The 17,925-nt window shown below is 42.8% G+C and overlaps 1 protein-coding gene across 1 annotated transcript; it reads right to left on the bottom strand.

The window, feature by feature from the left end:
- Positions 1 to 1,085: 1,085 nt before the first annotated feature.
- On the bottom strand, positions 1,086 to 17,910 carry LOC119464484 (selenoprotein N-like). The gene is made up of 7 exons (XM_037725476.2): positions 17,449 to 17,910; positions 16,450 to 16,790; positions 13,160 to 13,311; positions 11,742 to 11,938; positions 9,066 to 9,275; positions 7,947 to 8,122; positions 1,086 to 6,381 (listed from the first exon to the last, which is right to left on the bottom strand). The coding sequence occupies exons 1-7, from the start codon at positions 17,764 to 17,766 to the stop codon at positions 6,291 to 6,293; spliced, it is 1,485 nt and encodes a 494-aa protein (XP_037581404.1). The 5' UTR covers positions 17,767 to 17,910; the 3' UTR covers positions 1,086 to 6,290.
- Positions 17,911 to 17,925: the final 15 nt, after the last annotated feature.

Here is a 17,925-nt window from a genome sequence, read left to right as displayed (position 1 = left end):
AGCTGAAACTTTGCTTAGCGCAACCTAGTGAGCGAAGGAAGCAGTTTTCAGTTGCACATGCTGCGATTTTGCACCAACAAATTGACCGCTCATCTCGATGCGCATGTCCAGCTTTCGAGCCAACCAGGCCCTGGTGTGCTTGAATGTAGAAAGCGCATGTGCTCCTGGCATTGTAATGGCTATGAACTGGGCTTGGCTGAATGCATTGCACTAGAGCAAGTGCTGATATAGGTGAACAACTGTTATCGCTCAAGATGTCTTGCCATTTTCATGGTATTCCTACTGGACAGCATCACCTGAAACAGCCACAGCGCCTCCTGGCCAGCGCTGGTTACATATTTGGCAGAGCACCGATGACCAACCCCTAAAGATTTGTCGTTGTAGAACGGAATTCCTGCCCCGACAGATAAGTGTGGACGACGTACACCAGTTCTCTCGAGTGCTCTACTTCCCCTTCAATACACTGCCATCTTTGACTAAGAATTCTTCAGAAATTAATCGTGCCTTGGCATGAAACAAATGTCGAGAGATTTTCAGCGCTGTAATCTGTCACCCTAGATAGACTTCACTTCTGCTATGAACTGCACTCTCAAATTTATCTGAACTTAACATCAATGTTAAACTCCCTTCATAGCTTATCGGCAATTGTCTCTTCAAGAAAAACTGAATTTTCTTTTTTTTTCGTCACATGCAATATCTATACTCGTGTTCCACAGTCCAAAGGGGATACATTGAAAAATAAATTAAAGCTCTGGATTAGTTTTGATCATCTAGGGTTCTTTAATGTACACCCAATAGAGTTAACTTGAGCTTATTTGTGGTAGCTCTATGCAGACTCGAAACTGTCAGTACTGCTTCTTTGATTCACTCAGTCATATTCTTAGGGGGGGGGGGCACTGCCCAATTGAAGAAAGTGGGGGTTCTGCAATAGATATACAAAACACAGAACTGTTAATAAAAATCACACTTGCATGTTGCTGTTAAAAGTTCAGAGGCCTTTATGTTAACTTACTAGGGTGACTGGAGCACTGAAAGCTATACCGTACCCCAGAGTGTCTTCCCAATCCAGTGAGACACACAGTGCAAATTACGAACATAACATCCTTTATTAAAATCACACAAGCAGCCTGCATAAAGCATCCATCACCTTTCACCGTCGCAGACGGTTTTGAAAGACAACTTCATAAGGCAGACAAACTTGAGCGTTTTCCTTTTTCCTTCAGTATTTCGATTATAATAAAGAATATGCAACTAAAAAGAATTGCAAACCACACAAGCAAAAAGCTTGGACACAAGGCTGCATTCTCACATTTTCGTTGACAGTGTGCCGGAAAATTAGAACTCTGCCCTGCAGACTAGTGAACACTGGCATTCTTGAACACATTTTCTCATAGAGCAGATTGCTGAACTACGAAGCTGCTGCTAAAAGAAATCCGAGACATTCATGAGCAACGTTTTTTTTCTGCGATGAAAACAAGAAAGGGGTTGACAGATGGAGGTTTGAATAGATCAAAAGTGGACAAACGAAGCATGTCTCAGCGTTTTGACATGGGGACTTGGTTTCATTAGAGCAGGACCTTGGCTTGAGAGTTCTCTTGTTCACCCACTGTTGAACCATTCTTCCTTAATGAGTATAATGATCATGAGAAGCATGCTAAGGCACATTTTGCACTGTCAAAAATGATTCCATGTTGACATTCCAAGTCGTTGCTTGATTGTCAACTATGGCGGCACATTAACAAAGATAGTTACACTGGTAATTCATAAGCCATTCTTCGGGGGAAAGCACTGCTTATCCCTTTGGAAGGCAACTGCTCTCGACGCATTTGCAATTTGATTGCATGAGACTGATTGAAGCTGAAATGACACAGAACTCGCATAATGCTACCAGGTGCAGTGCAGTAAACTGTCAAAGGGAACACACTATAATCTGCTGGTTCTCTAGCTGCAAGTGCTGGCTGATGCTATGTCATTGAACGGTGCGGATGTGCAGCAACATTGCCAACCACAAGGAATCTGCTGCAGAGCTGGGCAACTGTACACTTGCCTGAAGGGAAAAACTCGCATGTGTTCCCTTTAACAGTGGATTGTACTGTACATTACTCCAAATTAAAACCAATTAGCAAAGTGACAGGATCCATGTCGAAGGAAAAGCTATGAGCGCTTCCCATTTTATTTACCTCTGACTAGTACACTAAACCAATTGGTCACTGGGCAAGCTGCAAGATGTACGATTGCTGCCTGAGATATTGCAGCCCTCCCTAAATTGAGATCAGGCCACTTAGTTTAAACAGAGCTTTAGCTCCGACATCAAAACAAGACTGTGCTGAATACCCAGTCCGAGCCCAATGCTTAACTTGGGCTTAAAGCTAAGGCACCACTCCGTCAACATCATCAAAGTTCTTGGTGTGCCAAGGGTTCCGGAGAACAAACAGGTGAAGCTCTATGCACGGCGTTCTGAACATAACTGCTGCTTTAAAATGAGCATGCGTGTAAAATACTAAGGCACTGCACTGCACACTACATCTCGTGTCCCGTGAGCAAGAAGTGTTGCTGGCTTACAGAAAACTGAGATAAAAACGGGAATCTGTTGCGATATGCAGCAGCTGGAGCATTTGTACTGATCTACACAGAAACTTCCACTCTTTGTCACACCGGCAATAACTCATTTGAGAAGCAGAAGAAGGTTCTTGTTTTTGTTTGTTTGTCTCCCTTCTTTTATTGTAGTGTGGTGCATTTCCAGAGTGCGTTCTGTGTTCTTTGCGTTTCATGGAAATCTTGAAATTTTCCACGCTGCTGCTTGGTATTTGTGCTGTGTGTGTATGTTATGTGAAAGCATCACACATGTGTTAGCGTCAGCATCATCTCGCTGCGTCATCTTGCTGGGAGGCCTTCAAGCTAAACTGCACGTAGGCATTTGTTTGAATCATCAGCTATTTTTGTTCCATATGTTCGCGCAATACTTTGCAGACACGGCCACTGCTTCATGATCTAAGCACTGCACTTATCTGTTTATAACACTCAAACCTGCTGAGGGGCCCATTAATGTATTGAAATTCACGCTAAGATCTCATGTTGAGCACAACCATGCACAACATTATGTGCGATTGTTTTAAGAGAAATATGTTACGAGTGGTAAACAGTAGAAAATACTGGGTTTCTCGGCTTCGTATAGTAAAACCCCATTAACTCTTCGACTCCTAAAGACCGAACAAAATTTAGAATAAGCAGAGTTTCAAGATAATTGAAATTGCAAAAATCGCACATGGACCACAGAGACTTTCCAGTATGGCGCCGGTAACAACTAACTTCCTGCCAAAACTAGCATTGTGCCAGGAGAGTGTACTTGGTACTGAAAAAGTCACAGTTGAGCCATCTGAGAAATGGTGGTCTATTTAGAGTTACAGAACGGGTGCCCAGGGAAGGCAAGCGCAGTCGAGGATGACACGAAATTAAATGGCATGCTGAAATTAGGAAATTTGCAGGCACAACCTCGGATCAGGGAGCCCAACACAGGGGTAACTGGAGATCGCTGGGAGAGGCCTTTGTCCTGCGGTGGACATGAAAATAGGCTGTTGCTGCTGCTGATGATGATAATTTTAAAACCAGTTCCAAACGCAAAAAAAAAGAGAAAAAACTGGCGTCGCTCATTTCTGCAGCGTAATGGATTCTGTATAACTTCACTTAGAAAACTGAACCAGAACTGTGAATGCGCATGAGTGACGTTACCGTTTGCTCGCCTCATTTAGGTGTAGCGAGTGGTCCGATTGCGCCCGCTCAAGAGCGCCGACCATCTTACTCAAGGTCACAATTGCAGTTAAACCTGGATATAACGAAATTGACAAATTCCCGAAAAACTTCGTTATAAAAAGGATTTCGTTATATGCAGGTTCGGCACGAAAATTCGAAAAAGAAACGCTTGCCGTATTTACTCGATTCTAACGCGCCCTCGGTTGTAACGCGCACCTATTTTCCGTGACCAAAAGAGGGAAAAAAAATCCTTTACAGTACCACGCACCTCATGCTTTCACACAGAAATACAACTATCACTCAAGATTTACTCCCAATACACTAAAGTTGCGATGAACAAAAAGTCCCAGTTTCGCCCGAAAGGCGAAGCATCCATTGCGACAGCAAATTAGCAGACAGCTATACGAAGTAAGGATAGTAGTTTTATCGGCCGTAAAAACTTCTAAACATTCGTTGTTTAACTAAACTGGTAGACTGGAAAAGGAGAGTGCCGGCTTGGCGGGCTAGGCCAGCTGCAGCAAGGGCGGGATCAGGTTTGAATCGGGAAGTCGCCATGAATTCGAGCGCGCCAAGCGCGCCGCCGCCGCTTCGCATTCTGTCGCGGCGGAGAAGGTGCTTCCGGTTGCTGCTCACGCAAACATGAGAAAATTTGGGGTGAAATCTATAGGCTGTCGGCGGGGAAAATTCGTTATTTCGAGGGGGTCTCCCACTGCCACTTCGTTACGTAGAGGTCTCAAATACATGTGCTTCTATGGAGTAACGGCAGGGAATAGAAAAACTTCGTTACATCCAGGAATTTCTTATATGGAGGTTCGTTATAAGCAGGTTTAACTGTAATATGCTAAAGCTATATTAAAGCACCACTGACAGAGTCCTCAATGAGAAGAAAAAGAAAAGCAAAGATCTACTCCCAGCTCACTGCTTACATGAGAGCCACAGTGAAGTGGCAGCAACCAAGCGTGTGCGAGCGATAGAAAGGGAGAACGAATCTGCAGTGCAGCGTCTGGCTTAGCTAGCCAGCACGGCACAGCACGATCGCTCGCTGCCGGATGAAAAGTGCCGCAATCCGCAATGCTCGGCTGTCAAGGAAGTCCGCATGTTGGGGTACTCAGAAAATCATCTCCCTTTGCAAAAGAGACCTCTACTATCCCAATGCACAGTGAAACATTTGGCAGAAGTCATGTGCCATTTTCTCGTTTATCGGGCAAATAGCAATGGTGGGTAGGGGGGTCACTCTCTCTGACATGACCCTGGTCGCTGCTACCCAAAGTGCGAAGGCGCGCTTCGCCAGGAGTGATGCCAGGGCCTCCCCTGCGTCCCAGGCCTAGCAGACGCACATGCGTAACGGTTTTAACCTTTATGCCTAGCCTTGCATGCCACAGGGAGGGCACACACATTTCTTGTGCAAATAAATATTATTTATTAAGGTAAGGCCTAGGTTGGTTGATGCCATTAATGGAAAGTCGCTGTGGCCACAAAATTTTGATTTGACTTTTTGGTGATATCGCAGCTGTACACAAAATAGTGAAACCTTTAGGTTGTGACTCCTCCCTGGCAATCTTGCAGTTGAGATTTTCAGATATTTGCAGTCTGGCACAAACATTTTTCAAGATTGAAGGTGAAAAATACATGCAGTTGACATCACAGCAGAAATAAATTTCAACTTAAAACCGTTATTTCAAGATATCAGAATTCGAGTTAACGAGCGTTTACTGTATAAGGGTTTTTCGAAGGAACAGATTTGATGTTTTTGCAGACATGCATTGTGATGTTACAAAAGAAAAAAAAACAGATACTGTGATTGGTCGAGGCGGTTGTATCACAGATTATCACAGGAACAGCAAAAGCTAGTAGGTGTCAGGTATACACGCTTTGATTTTGCATTCATGCTAAGCTTCAATTATCAGCAGCATTCATGCTAAGCTCGAGTTACTAGCAGTAACACAGTGGGTGCAGTTTATGTGTACATTCCAGAACTTACGATAGATTAATATTTTGATATGTTAGTACGTCTACAGGCACCGTAATAGCTGAGCACAGTGTGACAGTATCAATTAGTTGTTTGCATTCATAGCATAACTGTCATGCCTTGAGTGCAGTTGAGCCTCAAATATATCTGAACACAGGTATATAATTCATTATATTAGATGTAAAGAATCTGAAATTTGATTGGCCATGCTTTATTTAATTGAAGGCATAATTTTTGCATTTCACATAGATTTGATCATGAATTTTTAATTTCTTGTACCAACGTCAGTGAGTGTGCTTATAACGAATATAACAAAGGTATTGTCGTGTTGGACGTGTCTTCGTTTTCACGAAGCTCAATTGCATCACCATAAAATAACTGGAAAGGATGCTCTCGGGTAACAGTGTGACTAAGCCTGAGATGAGGCCAATACTGTGACCACTTAACTAAGGCCGAGTATAAAAGGCCGAATATTGTTTTGATTTCGTTTGATAGCTACCACTGCTACAGTGAAAGGCACTTTCGTGTATGTTTTTGATTATGGTGCAAAATTTTTGTAACAGACGAAGGTTTAGCAAACCCCGAAGAGATGCTTGGAGCGGGCCTTCGTAATGCAGGTGCTAAGGAACTGGTGGTAAGCCATTTCGATGGGGTCAGTGAAGCTGAACGAGAAAGAAAAATGTACAATTAGGTGAAACGGACATTTTTTATATGGGGGCTTTGAAATGCACAGATGACCAAAAACACCAGACTTCTGTCGATCGGCCTTTATTCTTCTTAACACACAGTGGTCACCAATTAATCGGTCACTCAACAAGCAAACCTCATTTAATGAAGTGAGAGAAACAAAGCCAATCACAGTACAGCACAAACTTCTAAAAGGAGCAATTAGACAGAAGCCTGTAACAGCTTGTTTGTCTTTTTTGTGTATTGTTTAGTCAAGATTAATCAACCAATCAATTACCCACGAAGGCCATGTCCTGTTTTTCGTCAAATAAGCTCCCTTCATATCCAATAAGGGGTTAAAGTTCTGGGAATCCCCAAGCATAGGTTGACTTAAAAAAAGACAGTGCATGATTTTCACAAAGTAAAGTAACATCGGCTAAAAACTCTTAGGAAAGAGAAGCCAAAACATCCCGCTAGTAAGGCTAGCCTTCTGTAGGCTGCAATTTTGTTTCTACCTGCTTGAGTGACTCTTCAAGTAAGTAAGCATGCTCAGTGAATTTGTTATTACATGATTGCACATACCATGGTAAACAATTTTAAATTGGATTGGTGAAAACTGTGAAGTTTGACATCCACAAGAACTGAACCCAGCATAACCCTGTATTCTTAGTTGGAAAACTAGTCAGGTGCTGTATCGCATAAGGATTCTTTTTCTTTTGATCCCATTCATCTCTTATCACCCACTGCAGCGTGTGCAAATTCATCTCGTAACACATGCACGTTTCCTCCTAATTCCATACCCACCTTTTATCCTCTCATTTTATCTCCGAACACTACATCTATAATTTCCTTGTCCATCACTCGTTATGTAGTTCTTCGCTTCCCTATGACGTTCCTGGTTATCTCTGAAGTTTCAGGCACTACCGAGAGTTCCAGCTAACTCAAGGCAAAACAAAAAAAAAAAAAGGGCTGCGAGATAGGACGATAGGAACAACTGCGTTTTGTTAGCAATTACCTTGCGCCTAGAGTGGTCAACCTTTCTGTTATCACTGATTAGCTGATTAGTCAAAATTAACTGCCAAATTTTAAAATTACTTGCATAATTGCATAAGCACAATTGTTAAGTGGTGCGTCTCATTCTAGAACATCATATACAATAGTTTCCAGCTTGCTACATTTTCTCAGGTCACTTTATCCATGTTTTAGAGTTGTGGTGCAAAACACGAAAAAAAAAAAATGCAAAGTGAAAGTGGGCCCGCACGCTTTGCACGCATGACAGCAGCACATTCAAAACACAGCTCGAGTATGCGAATATAATATGAAATCCTTGACGCCACTGAGACGTATGTATGGCAGTGAGGTTACGGTACGAAATTCACAAAAGGAAAGTTAATTTTTTCTTGCATTAACCAAGCTCTTACAGCGAATTTAACTAAAATAACCTTCTGAAAGGACGCTTTATCAGCTTCAACCAACTCGGTGTTTTTTTTTTTTTTTTTTTAAATGTGCCTTTAAGCCTTTAAGTTCTGCTTAAATAAACATGCATGAAATTAAAGCCTACCCTTTAAGTTCCACTTCATCGACGTCATCTACGGCGAGAAGGTCATTGGCGCAGATGCTGTCAACTACTGTAGCATTCGGCAGAAGGCACACAATCTGGACGGGAAACTTGTACTCGTTGAGACAGGCGGCAGCCATTTTTTTCGTTGCTTGATCTGTCTCGGAGGCAGCGTAATCCTTGAAACGAACACCACACGGTTATCATGTTAATTTCCTGGAGTCCAGCTCAGCCGGTACACTCAGCAATACATCACACAATACCCAAATGTTCGAAATATTGAAACATAGCAGCACATGGTATACAATGTACGCTCAGGCCGGCCAACCTTAAAACATATTTTTTTTTTAATATGTAAAGATGAAATGCAACAGGCAGTGCAGTGAATGGGGAAAGGAGAATAAGGAAGAAGGATTAAACCAGGCATCTGGAGGAACGGCCTCTGGCCTCTTCATTACAAGAACACTCCAGTCAAAGCCAAACAATATTGAACTTTGGTGAAAAAACACTAAAAACTGTTGTAATTTGAAGGTGATAGCTGTGTATAAAAGATTTCACAATCTTTTTGTGTAGGGGCAGTGCAAACATCTACTCTACTCTAGAGCAGCAGCTGGAATTACCTGCACCACAGCCAAATCGAAACATTTATGAAGTGTATTTATGAAACATTCATGTAGCAGAAGCCTTAAATTTCTGTGTGACAGTGCTGTGGTAGGTGTGAATAATCAAGCTCATAAAAAAAAAAAAGCAGGCGATGTACTAAATCACACTTGTTGGCACTCATTCATGTTCTTACTCAATCCCGCTCATACACATTAACACTCACTCGCATTCACAGTCACTTAAAATCGCGCCTTACAGTCCATAACAACGTGCTCGGTGATGAGCACACGTCTGCTTAGAACAATCTGGAAACCGCGATCACTGGGTCGGCATTGAAGGAGCTAAACTTGCTGATTACTTTGGAAAGCTATGGATGGTTCTGACAATTTGCTGGCTTATTCTTGTGTATCCACTAAATACGAATGCTCAGCTGTAATAAACACATCCTGCGTGATCGTAATGTTCATTATCAGTGGGCTCAACTTAGTCAGATATGCACAACTGAATGCTAGCGCTCACTTGTAGTTCAGCAGTTAGGCTCCAGGAGCTGACAAAGTGAGCCTGCAGGAGCTTTTGAACTGCAGGCGAAGCCAGTGGACCCTGTCGCAGGGTCCGAGCGCTTCCTCAGCAGGACTGGTCATCCAGCGGACCCCAGGTGATGATGGAGTGGACCAGCTTCTCGTGGCGCCTGGCTTCTGCTACTGCGGAACTCAGGTTGTGGTATGGCACCTGTGAATTTGTTGATAACTTGGATGATCTGACAGCCTGCTGTCTCAAATGCCTGAAGGATGCGAAAAAGCATCATCCAGGTGCGATATAGGTGTCAGGAGAATACACTCACTACCAAAGCAGCCAAGGCACCAGTGCCAAAGCAGGAGGCTTCAAGAGAAGGTTACAAAGAGACTATACTACTACTAAGAGATTGCAACTACTTGGCAGCTTGAAACATGCATTGTTGATGGCCAGTAATAAGGGGAAGCTTAACTAATGCTGCTTAAAAGGCACATACAAAGGACATACTGTCATGATGCATGCAAAGTATGCATGTTTGCAGGTATGAAAAGGTGGTTGACGAATCAAAGTGCGCTTCTGCTGATGAACACACTGTTAAGGTGTCAGTGTAAAGACTGCTACCGGGCAGGTATGGCATTCGGCCGGACGACCAGCAGCATAATAACGCTCACACAAAAACGGGAACACTATGCATCGTTTATTCAGTGACAGCCTTTTTAAAGCTGTCATCAAGCAGCTATGGCATGTGTGATGACATCAGCCTGATGTCACGGCAAACGCGGTTTTCTGTCCTCGTTATCACTTTCACTTTGCAGCAGTCAGAAACTAATCATTTTAGAGAAAACAAAGGCAGCAGACTGGCGTGAATTCCTCGTTGAATAACGAGGCAGCCAGTACGTCACTTGTGAAGGACACAGATTACACTGAGGTATCTGTTGCAGATTCAGCTGACAAGTCGAAAGGACATGTTAGTTTAGCTCCTGGGAAGAACGAAGAAAGGCATGACGACAATGTAATGATGACTGCGTGATGATGATGGCTGACAACGACGGAAGACAAGTTGGATGTCGAAGTTAGAATGACGACAATGGAACTACTGCGATGACAGTATGACGACGAATGCACTACGATGGCGTGGCAAGGACAGCATGACGAGAGTCGGGTGACAAAGCTGGAGTGACCACAACGGCATGATTACGGTGGTTTGACAATGGAGGCATTATAGTGACTGTCTGACGAGGACAGCTTGACAATGGCGGCGTAATCATGATTGAATAATCATAGTATGATTACAATAGAATGACAAAGAAACACTGACGTAAATAGGACCACGACAGCATGACAACGAATGCACGACGATGGCATAACGACAACAGCATTACAGAATTGGGTGACGAAGCTGAAGTGACCACGATGGCATGACCATGACAATGGCGGTCTGACAATGGAGGCATGACAGCGACTGTCTGACGACAGCTTGACAATCATGACATAATATAAAATGAATGATGACTACGATTACAATAGCATAAAGAAGAAACATTGACAACTATAGGACAACGAAGGAGGTATGATAACGACGGCATAGCATTACTGAAGTGATGACGATAGTAAAACGACGTGATGACAACTGCATGACCACAATGATATGACGATGCAATGACCACGATGGAATCATGACCACGAGCACATACATACCTAGTGGCCCAAGCTTTTAGACAACTTCTGCAACTGGGTCAGAGTAGAAGGCGTGATGACTATGGCATGAAGTCAGATCATGAAGCTGGAATGACGACGACTGAACGATTACGACGGTATCACAACGGCGGTGTGACAACGAATGCACGATGACTGTATGGCGACAATGCAATGGCCACGACAGCATCAAGAACATGAGCACATACCTAGTGGCCCAAGCTATTAGACAACTTGGGCGACGACAGCATGGCAATAGTCAGATCACGAAGCTGGAATGACAATGATTGAACGACCATGACAGTATCACGACGGTGGTGTGACAACGAATTCATGACTGTATAGCGACGATGGTGTGATGGTGACGGCATGACGAGAATCGGATGACAAAGCTGGACAATGATGCAACGACCACGAGCGTGTATCTAATGGCCCAAGCAGGTAGACAACTTTGGTGACTGGGTTGAGGTCAGAGGCTAGCTAGATAGATAGTAAGATAGGCTCAGGATGGCTGAAGTAGGCACAGAATGCTAATCGCATTAAAACACGGAGCTCCAAAGGAGACAAATAATGGAGAAACATGAAGCCACAAAAAGAAGAAAAGTGCGAAGCGCATTGTTGAACTGGGAGGAGGTCCAGGATGCGACATAAGAAGAAGGTTGGCCACTGGATTGGAGGCATAAGATGGGCCGTCGTGCTCTGGACCTGCGCCACCATGACTTCAACCGTCTGGGGCTACCAGTCAAAGACCGGCCTATGCCTTCCTGAGCTTTGTGACTTCACCTGGCCATGGACTTTACCATGAGGCCTGTGGACGCCTGCGCCCGTAGGCAGCACGTTACTTTGTGTGACTGTCCTAATGAGGTCCCGTATCAATGCAAAATGTTTAATGCAGAACACCAACAGTGCACTGCGAAGTTCACTCACACTTTAACACAGGACGTTGCTAATGGCAACGAAGTCAAGTGTTTCCAGACAGTTACCCACCTTGAGGAAAGGAAAGAACATCTGATGCAGCTTTTTAAGTGCCATGTCCTCCTCATTAGAGATTATAGATGATGGGCGCATTTCCGCAGGCAGCCCATTGGGAGTTTCCAAACTAAGCACCATGTCAGCAACTTTTCCAATGTCCACTTCCGTGGTCTGGACATCACCACTATACCGTTGTGCTAGCCATTCCAGATCTACAAGCAAGAAAAAATTATTGCATGGTGAAACTTGTGCAAAGGCAAAGCTCTTAACACAGCATAAAACTGGTCAACAAATTCGATATGTTAAAAGAGTGCACTGCTTGTGAGTAGTTGAATACTCTGTGATGTGCAATAATAATCAAACCATAAGAGTAGGATATACTGAGCTAGTTGGCATGGGATAGTGTTCAAAATTTGCTGAATTTTTATTGTCAAACAGAGAGTTCTTTTTCTACAACACCAACTAGAATCACAAGCCACTTTCCATAGCTGTTATGCAGCTAGCCCTCCCACTGCCTCCCTCCACCATTTTGATAATTTCCCAAAGCACATTTCAATAAAACTCCAGGCTTTGTAATTTCGCCCACATAGCCTCATCACACACGACAACTGCTGTAATCTTGAGTACACTGACTTCTGAATCCTCATATAAGTGTGGGCATTTTTTCATATTGCACTTTCACCAAATGAACAGTGCTTGTTGCAGGGCTGTGTTTGCAAACAGTTCACCGAAATGATAGCAGAAGCAAACTATGGCTTTTCATTTTTACATAGACGCTTCTTTAATGTGTGAGCATTAAAGGTGTCGAAAGGGGAAAAAGTGTATGTGTATGAAGTGTGGGAAGCCAGTCAGGTGGTAGAGATAGGTCTCGTCGTATGCATACATATATACATATATGCGTGTGTGTGTGTGTGTATGTGTGTGTGTGTGCGCGCGCACGTGCGTGCAACTTACGGTGGTCAGTTGCAATGTGGTGAAGACGGTTTAAGTCACGGATCCAGGACCTCAAAGAGGTGCAGTGTAATGCTAATGCATTTCATCTACATTTACCGCTAAATCTACACTGAATATGTTACTTATTTGATTTGTTTTGTATATTTACTTTTCTTTTTTATATTGTTGCGCAGTATGTAAACAGTTTTCGTCCCCCTACTCTATCCTCTTTTCCTGTCCTAACCCCCCTCCCCCTCAACCCCGCCTCCACTGCTGACCGGCCATTCAGGTGTAAGCGCATGTAGCTAGACAGCCACAGCACGGTCAGCAGTAATATTCCTTAATTTCATTTTCTTCATTTATGTAAAAAATAAATAACCAATTGCTACTACTTTCACGTTGACGCATTTTAGTGATTGTGTTTCTGGAAAATTGTAGCCGCAATAACAACTCCACTGAAAAAAAAAAAAAAGAAAACAGAAAAACAAGGCTGCACACACCAACGTTAAGTTGCCGGTCGGTGGGCACATGGGCCTCAAAGTGATGCAGCACGGAACCGTCCTCACTGATCACCACTCGTCCTTGAAACTGCGCAGGCGTGAACCAAAGTGGCCGCTGTGGTGGCGTGCTGATCTGGAACTCAACGTGGGACCTGTCGGCACAGAGATCAGGGGCCGTGTTCTCGATAAATCGCTTCACGTAACATAATGCAATCTACTTATAGCATCTGCACTACGCAAGAACTGTTACACTAATTGTATGCGAGCTGACTCAGCTCGTACACCTCAGTTACGTGACGCAGTAGAAGGGCTATCACTATAACTGTTCAGCATTATAATGTACCAAGGTATCGCTTTCTGCCTGCACGGATTGGCTAAGGAAAGAGAATTAAACATGATGGATAAAACGTGTCAGTGGGAATGCGCTGGGTCACTGCGGTTTTCACATTGTTGTCAAATGCACCGACACTATGGACTGCACAGAATTGTAGCCAAGTCGACAAATGCATGTTGCTATAGCGATGTGACACAGCGCTGGACCTTACATTATGTGGGGGTAATTGTATCGAGAAGTGTTTCAATTAATACACAGCCCAAATAAGCAAAATGCACTGCACATTGGTTTTCCATTGCTGTGACCCAAGCACTCGCATAATATGCAAAGCAACCCTTCAAAAATGAGGGTGGCTGACAAATGAGCAAAAAGTAATTAGCTATCTCAAGCATTGACTTCAACACAAAACATCCCACTAAGCATCCATTTAGACATCCATATCGACAGCGGTTGTGGGCTAAAATTTTTTTAGGTTTAAAACAAAACGCGCTACATTTGCTAATGTGCGACAAGACTCGATGCTTGCACAGCATTGCCTGCTAAGCGTGAAGCAAACTATAAACACTCAAGTTAATGTTACTCATGGTGCAAAATTTACTAATTGTTATCAGCAATCAAAGCCTGAGTACTACTACAATTACAGCTTTCATACATAGCTAGCAAATAGTGGTTCAGTACATAGGAGAGATATTTAGAGGAAGCTTTCGCTAAGGCCCAACTCTGATGTCACATATTCGAATACGTGTAAAACGCAGAAACGCTTTTCTGAGATAATGATGGGCCGATTTTAATTAAACCTGTTGCATTTGAGTGAGAAAGTTGAATTCTAAAGACTGTTGGAAACAAAATTTCGATCTAAGGCCTGAATTTTTAGCGGTATTTTCAAAAATTGGTAATTTTGAAAAAAATAGAAGCACTAAGTTTATGAATTTGTAGCTCTACAAAAAGAACAGATATCGCACTTCAGTAAACTGAATCCGACAGAGAAAGTGGACAAATCTGATTATCAATTTACATCCTTACATGAATTTGTTACAATGTTTACAAGGGTTTTTCAACAGAACTACTCACAAATTAGTGGTGCATGTGAGAGCCATGTATAATACATTAAATTTATCCTCTTTAGATGTACTATTAGATGCAATTTACAGAATTGCAATATCACTTTTGATTATTGAGTTACAGAGTTGTAATCTTGATAGTTTTGTTTTCTGAAAATTTACGATTTTGAACAACTTTTTTGAAAAACTGACGACCTTAATCGAAAATTCACTACCAAAAGTCACTAGACTTTAGCTTTTTCTTTCAAATGCAACATACCTGATCAAATTTAGTGCAGTGGTTACTGAGAAAAACAATTTCTGCTTTCCCATGTGTTTAGATAGGAGCACCTGAGCTAAAGCTTCCTCTTAAAATGGCTTTATTGGCCATAATGTTAATTGCCAGGATGCTGCCAAGAATATCCAGAAAACTTCAAATGTCACAGCAGCAGCTGTGGCCTACAAACAACACTGGCTCACAGAAACAGAGCAAGATAGTTGTGTGTTCAAGACTGTGATGAGCTTCAACATAGCATGTATTGTAGTAAGTATTAAGAACTAACCTTTTTTTTTTTTTAAACTTCCTAACAGGCTTCAAACTACTGATTTCTGGTTGGGTAAAAAGAATGGCTACTTCTATAATTACAGTTAGAGTCATGTGGCAACACTTAAATATAAATGGATATGATGCATTTCTTGGATTCAAGACATGTTTACTTTTGCCTACAGACTGACAATTTTCTGACTGCGTTAGTTTACTGTATGCAGTGTAAAATGCAAGTTCTTTACATTGCACAGTAAACGACATATGCTCTTCATGTTCTTGATGCAGCTCCAGCGTACCTGTTACTGTATTCTGATCTTCTCAGAAAGCAACAGGTAACATTAACCCCTTAGGGACTTTGGACGAACCTAGCTCGTCAATGCGATCCTGGTAAAGTTTGCTTTGGACGAGCTCAGGTCACCAACAATGATGTTCCCCTTTTCGAAGTGATTTGTATGAACGGAGTGTGTCCACTTAGTTTTTTAATGCAAAAGCATTATATGGCTCATGAAACAGAAAATCTGGCGGTGTGGCCAGAGATGCTACAAAAAGTCACGTGGTCAGAGACAGACCGTGCCGGTGACCGGTCTATGTATAGGGCCGCACATCGTGGCACAGTCAGTCGGTGCAGTGAATTCTGTCCCGTGCTCCGATGGCCAACTCCCAAAGTCGGATTAAGGTGGATTGAAGTGAATTAAATTAGATTAAGGTTGGTACAAATTAGAGCAAGGTGGGTTAAGGTAGCGTTTTAATTTAAGGTGATAACTTAGAGAAGTCATTATGCTTTCGCATTCAGTTAACGTAAGGATACTTGCGTGAATGTCAAAAATTTTTTTGCTATATAGATGGCAGCACTTTGTCAATGGCATTCTTGAAATTGCGCTCTTTGGGCACCTTTTGGCAGGAGCCTTTCAAAGATGGCTCCTCCCACTGACAACTCGCACATGGGTCGGGCAGGACCTGGTGCAAGCTGTGAGGCAAAGCTCTGTGCACCGTTTCGGGCTTCATGAAATTTCACACACTTCGTCACTTGCCTTAGCAGAGGAATTTCGAGCAAAAAACTTTCTTTGGTGCAGAACTTTGCTTCTCTAAAGGACTGTAATATAAAGGACTGTAAATAAAGGACTGTAATATAAAGTTTTTTTCCTCATTTCTGACTGTACCATTTACGGCAATGACAAATACATCTACATTGCTTTGTGAAGAAATAAAATGAGGTTTGCACACATAAAGTGTGAAGTAAATTGCTTTAAGTCATTTTAGAAGTTTCTTGTAGATAGTGAAGTTCGAAAATGTGCCCTAAAAAAAGAAGCAAGGTCATTTTTCATCAGAATGATAATAAGGGGTTAGCAAAAGACCGGTGTGCACCAACCTGAAGAGGATATCCAGTGTGCTGTTTCTGCTTCTTGTAACAACCGCAGCTGTTCCAGCAGGCGATGCTCTTGTAAAAAGAAAGACATTTTGATGAAACATCCCGAAAAGCTCTCCAAGCAGTACTTCGGCTGGTGTCCCACGTTTTGGTGGTTCGTAGACATCCCCCTTTACATGTCCATCAGAGTTCCGTGAGTCTTTTGCTTCCAAAAGCCACCATGGATTACCGTGAATGTTATCACGAGGTGGCAGAAAGGCTGAGAATCTGGACAGTGGCAACGTTTTTACACGCTGCTGAGGTTCGTTCCATGACAGGAGAGCTTGAAGATTGCTGTTGGGGTTCTGTAATAAGCATACCACATGATTTAATCTCATAATTTTCTGCTTAAGTACACCAAACAAAGTCCTAAAGCTAAATTATGTACTTTCTCACAAATACAATTTCTATTTCGACCCATACCAGTCTTGGGCTCAAACCATCACGACTTCAGTCACTATAGTAGCTGGCACAGTGTTAAAGAATGTCTCACAGAGCCCAGAAGGATAATAGGTGGGTGGTTAACTTTAATGAAGAACATCAACCTCCAGATGAGTCACGTTGGATTTGGTTAGGTTAGGTCATGTTCATCTGTCTTGATTGTCTTACCTCCTCTGAACCAATAATAAAGTGTTTTCTCTTTCTATGTACGCATGGCAAGCAAGGCCATACCAAACACAAGGTATAAAACATCAAACTTTGTGCACATTATGCGATGTATTAACATTCACACACCTGTCTAGAGTAATTGAGTGCAATGCAAAGTAAAGGTGCTCCCACAGCAACTGCAAGGTTCAAGGCTTCTGGCTGCATATTATGCGACTACTGCTGCTTACAAAAGCACTGTAAGCAAAGTCACGGGAAGAAGTTTGTCAACGCAGCAAGGTATGCTGCATGAGAAACGGTAACGATCTTTAAAATATTTACATAACACTGCTGTTACACAACAGCGATGACACTCACCGACAACACCTCTTCAGCGATGTTTTTCGTCAGCGAACTCACATCTATACCTCGGAAGGAACTTCGTATTGTGACGTTTCGACTTTCCCATCTTCTACCCTCTCGACTGAAACCTATCGAAGTGAGCAATGAACCAACGTTTTCGTATACAAAAGCGAACTCCGATTTCCTTAAGTGATCAATAAATAGGCAACAGTTTTCCAAGCCGTTAAAGGGCACGTCACTGCGGTACGACAGTGAAAAAATCACTGTGGCGACGGCGACAAGTGTGGCGGAACCGATGACAGCGGTTGGACGTAACTGCCACGACGTCGTCATAGCCGCAAATAACGCGGTAACATTCTACATGTCGCAGCAGTTAGCGATGCCGGGGAATTTGCGATGGTGTTACATATCAATTGTTTACCAACCTCCCAGCTGATGTTATTATGGTACGCGCGCGCGAAGTTTCGAGTCGCGTCGCGCACTTCATAAAAC

The sequence above is a fragment of the Dermacentor silvarum genome, chromosome 9 (genome assembly GCF_013339745.2).
Source record: "Dermacentor silvarum isolate Dsil-2018 chromosome 9, BIME_Dsil_1.4, whole genome shotgun sequence".
Classification (NCBI taxonomy): domain Eukaryota; kingdom Metazoa; phylum Arthropoda; class Arachnida; order Ixodida; family Ixodidae; genus Dermacentor; species Dermacentor silvarum.
This window is presented reverse-complemented; position numbering and strand designations above follow the sequence as displayed.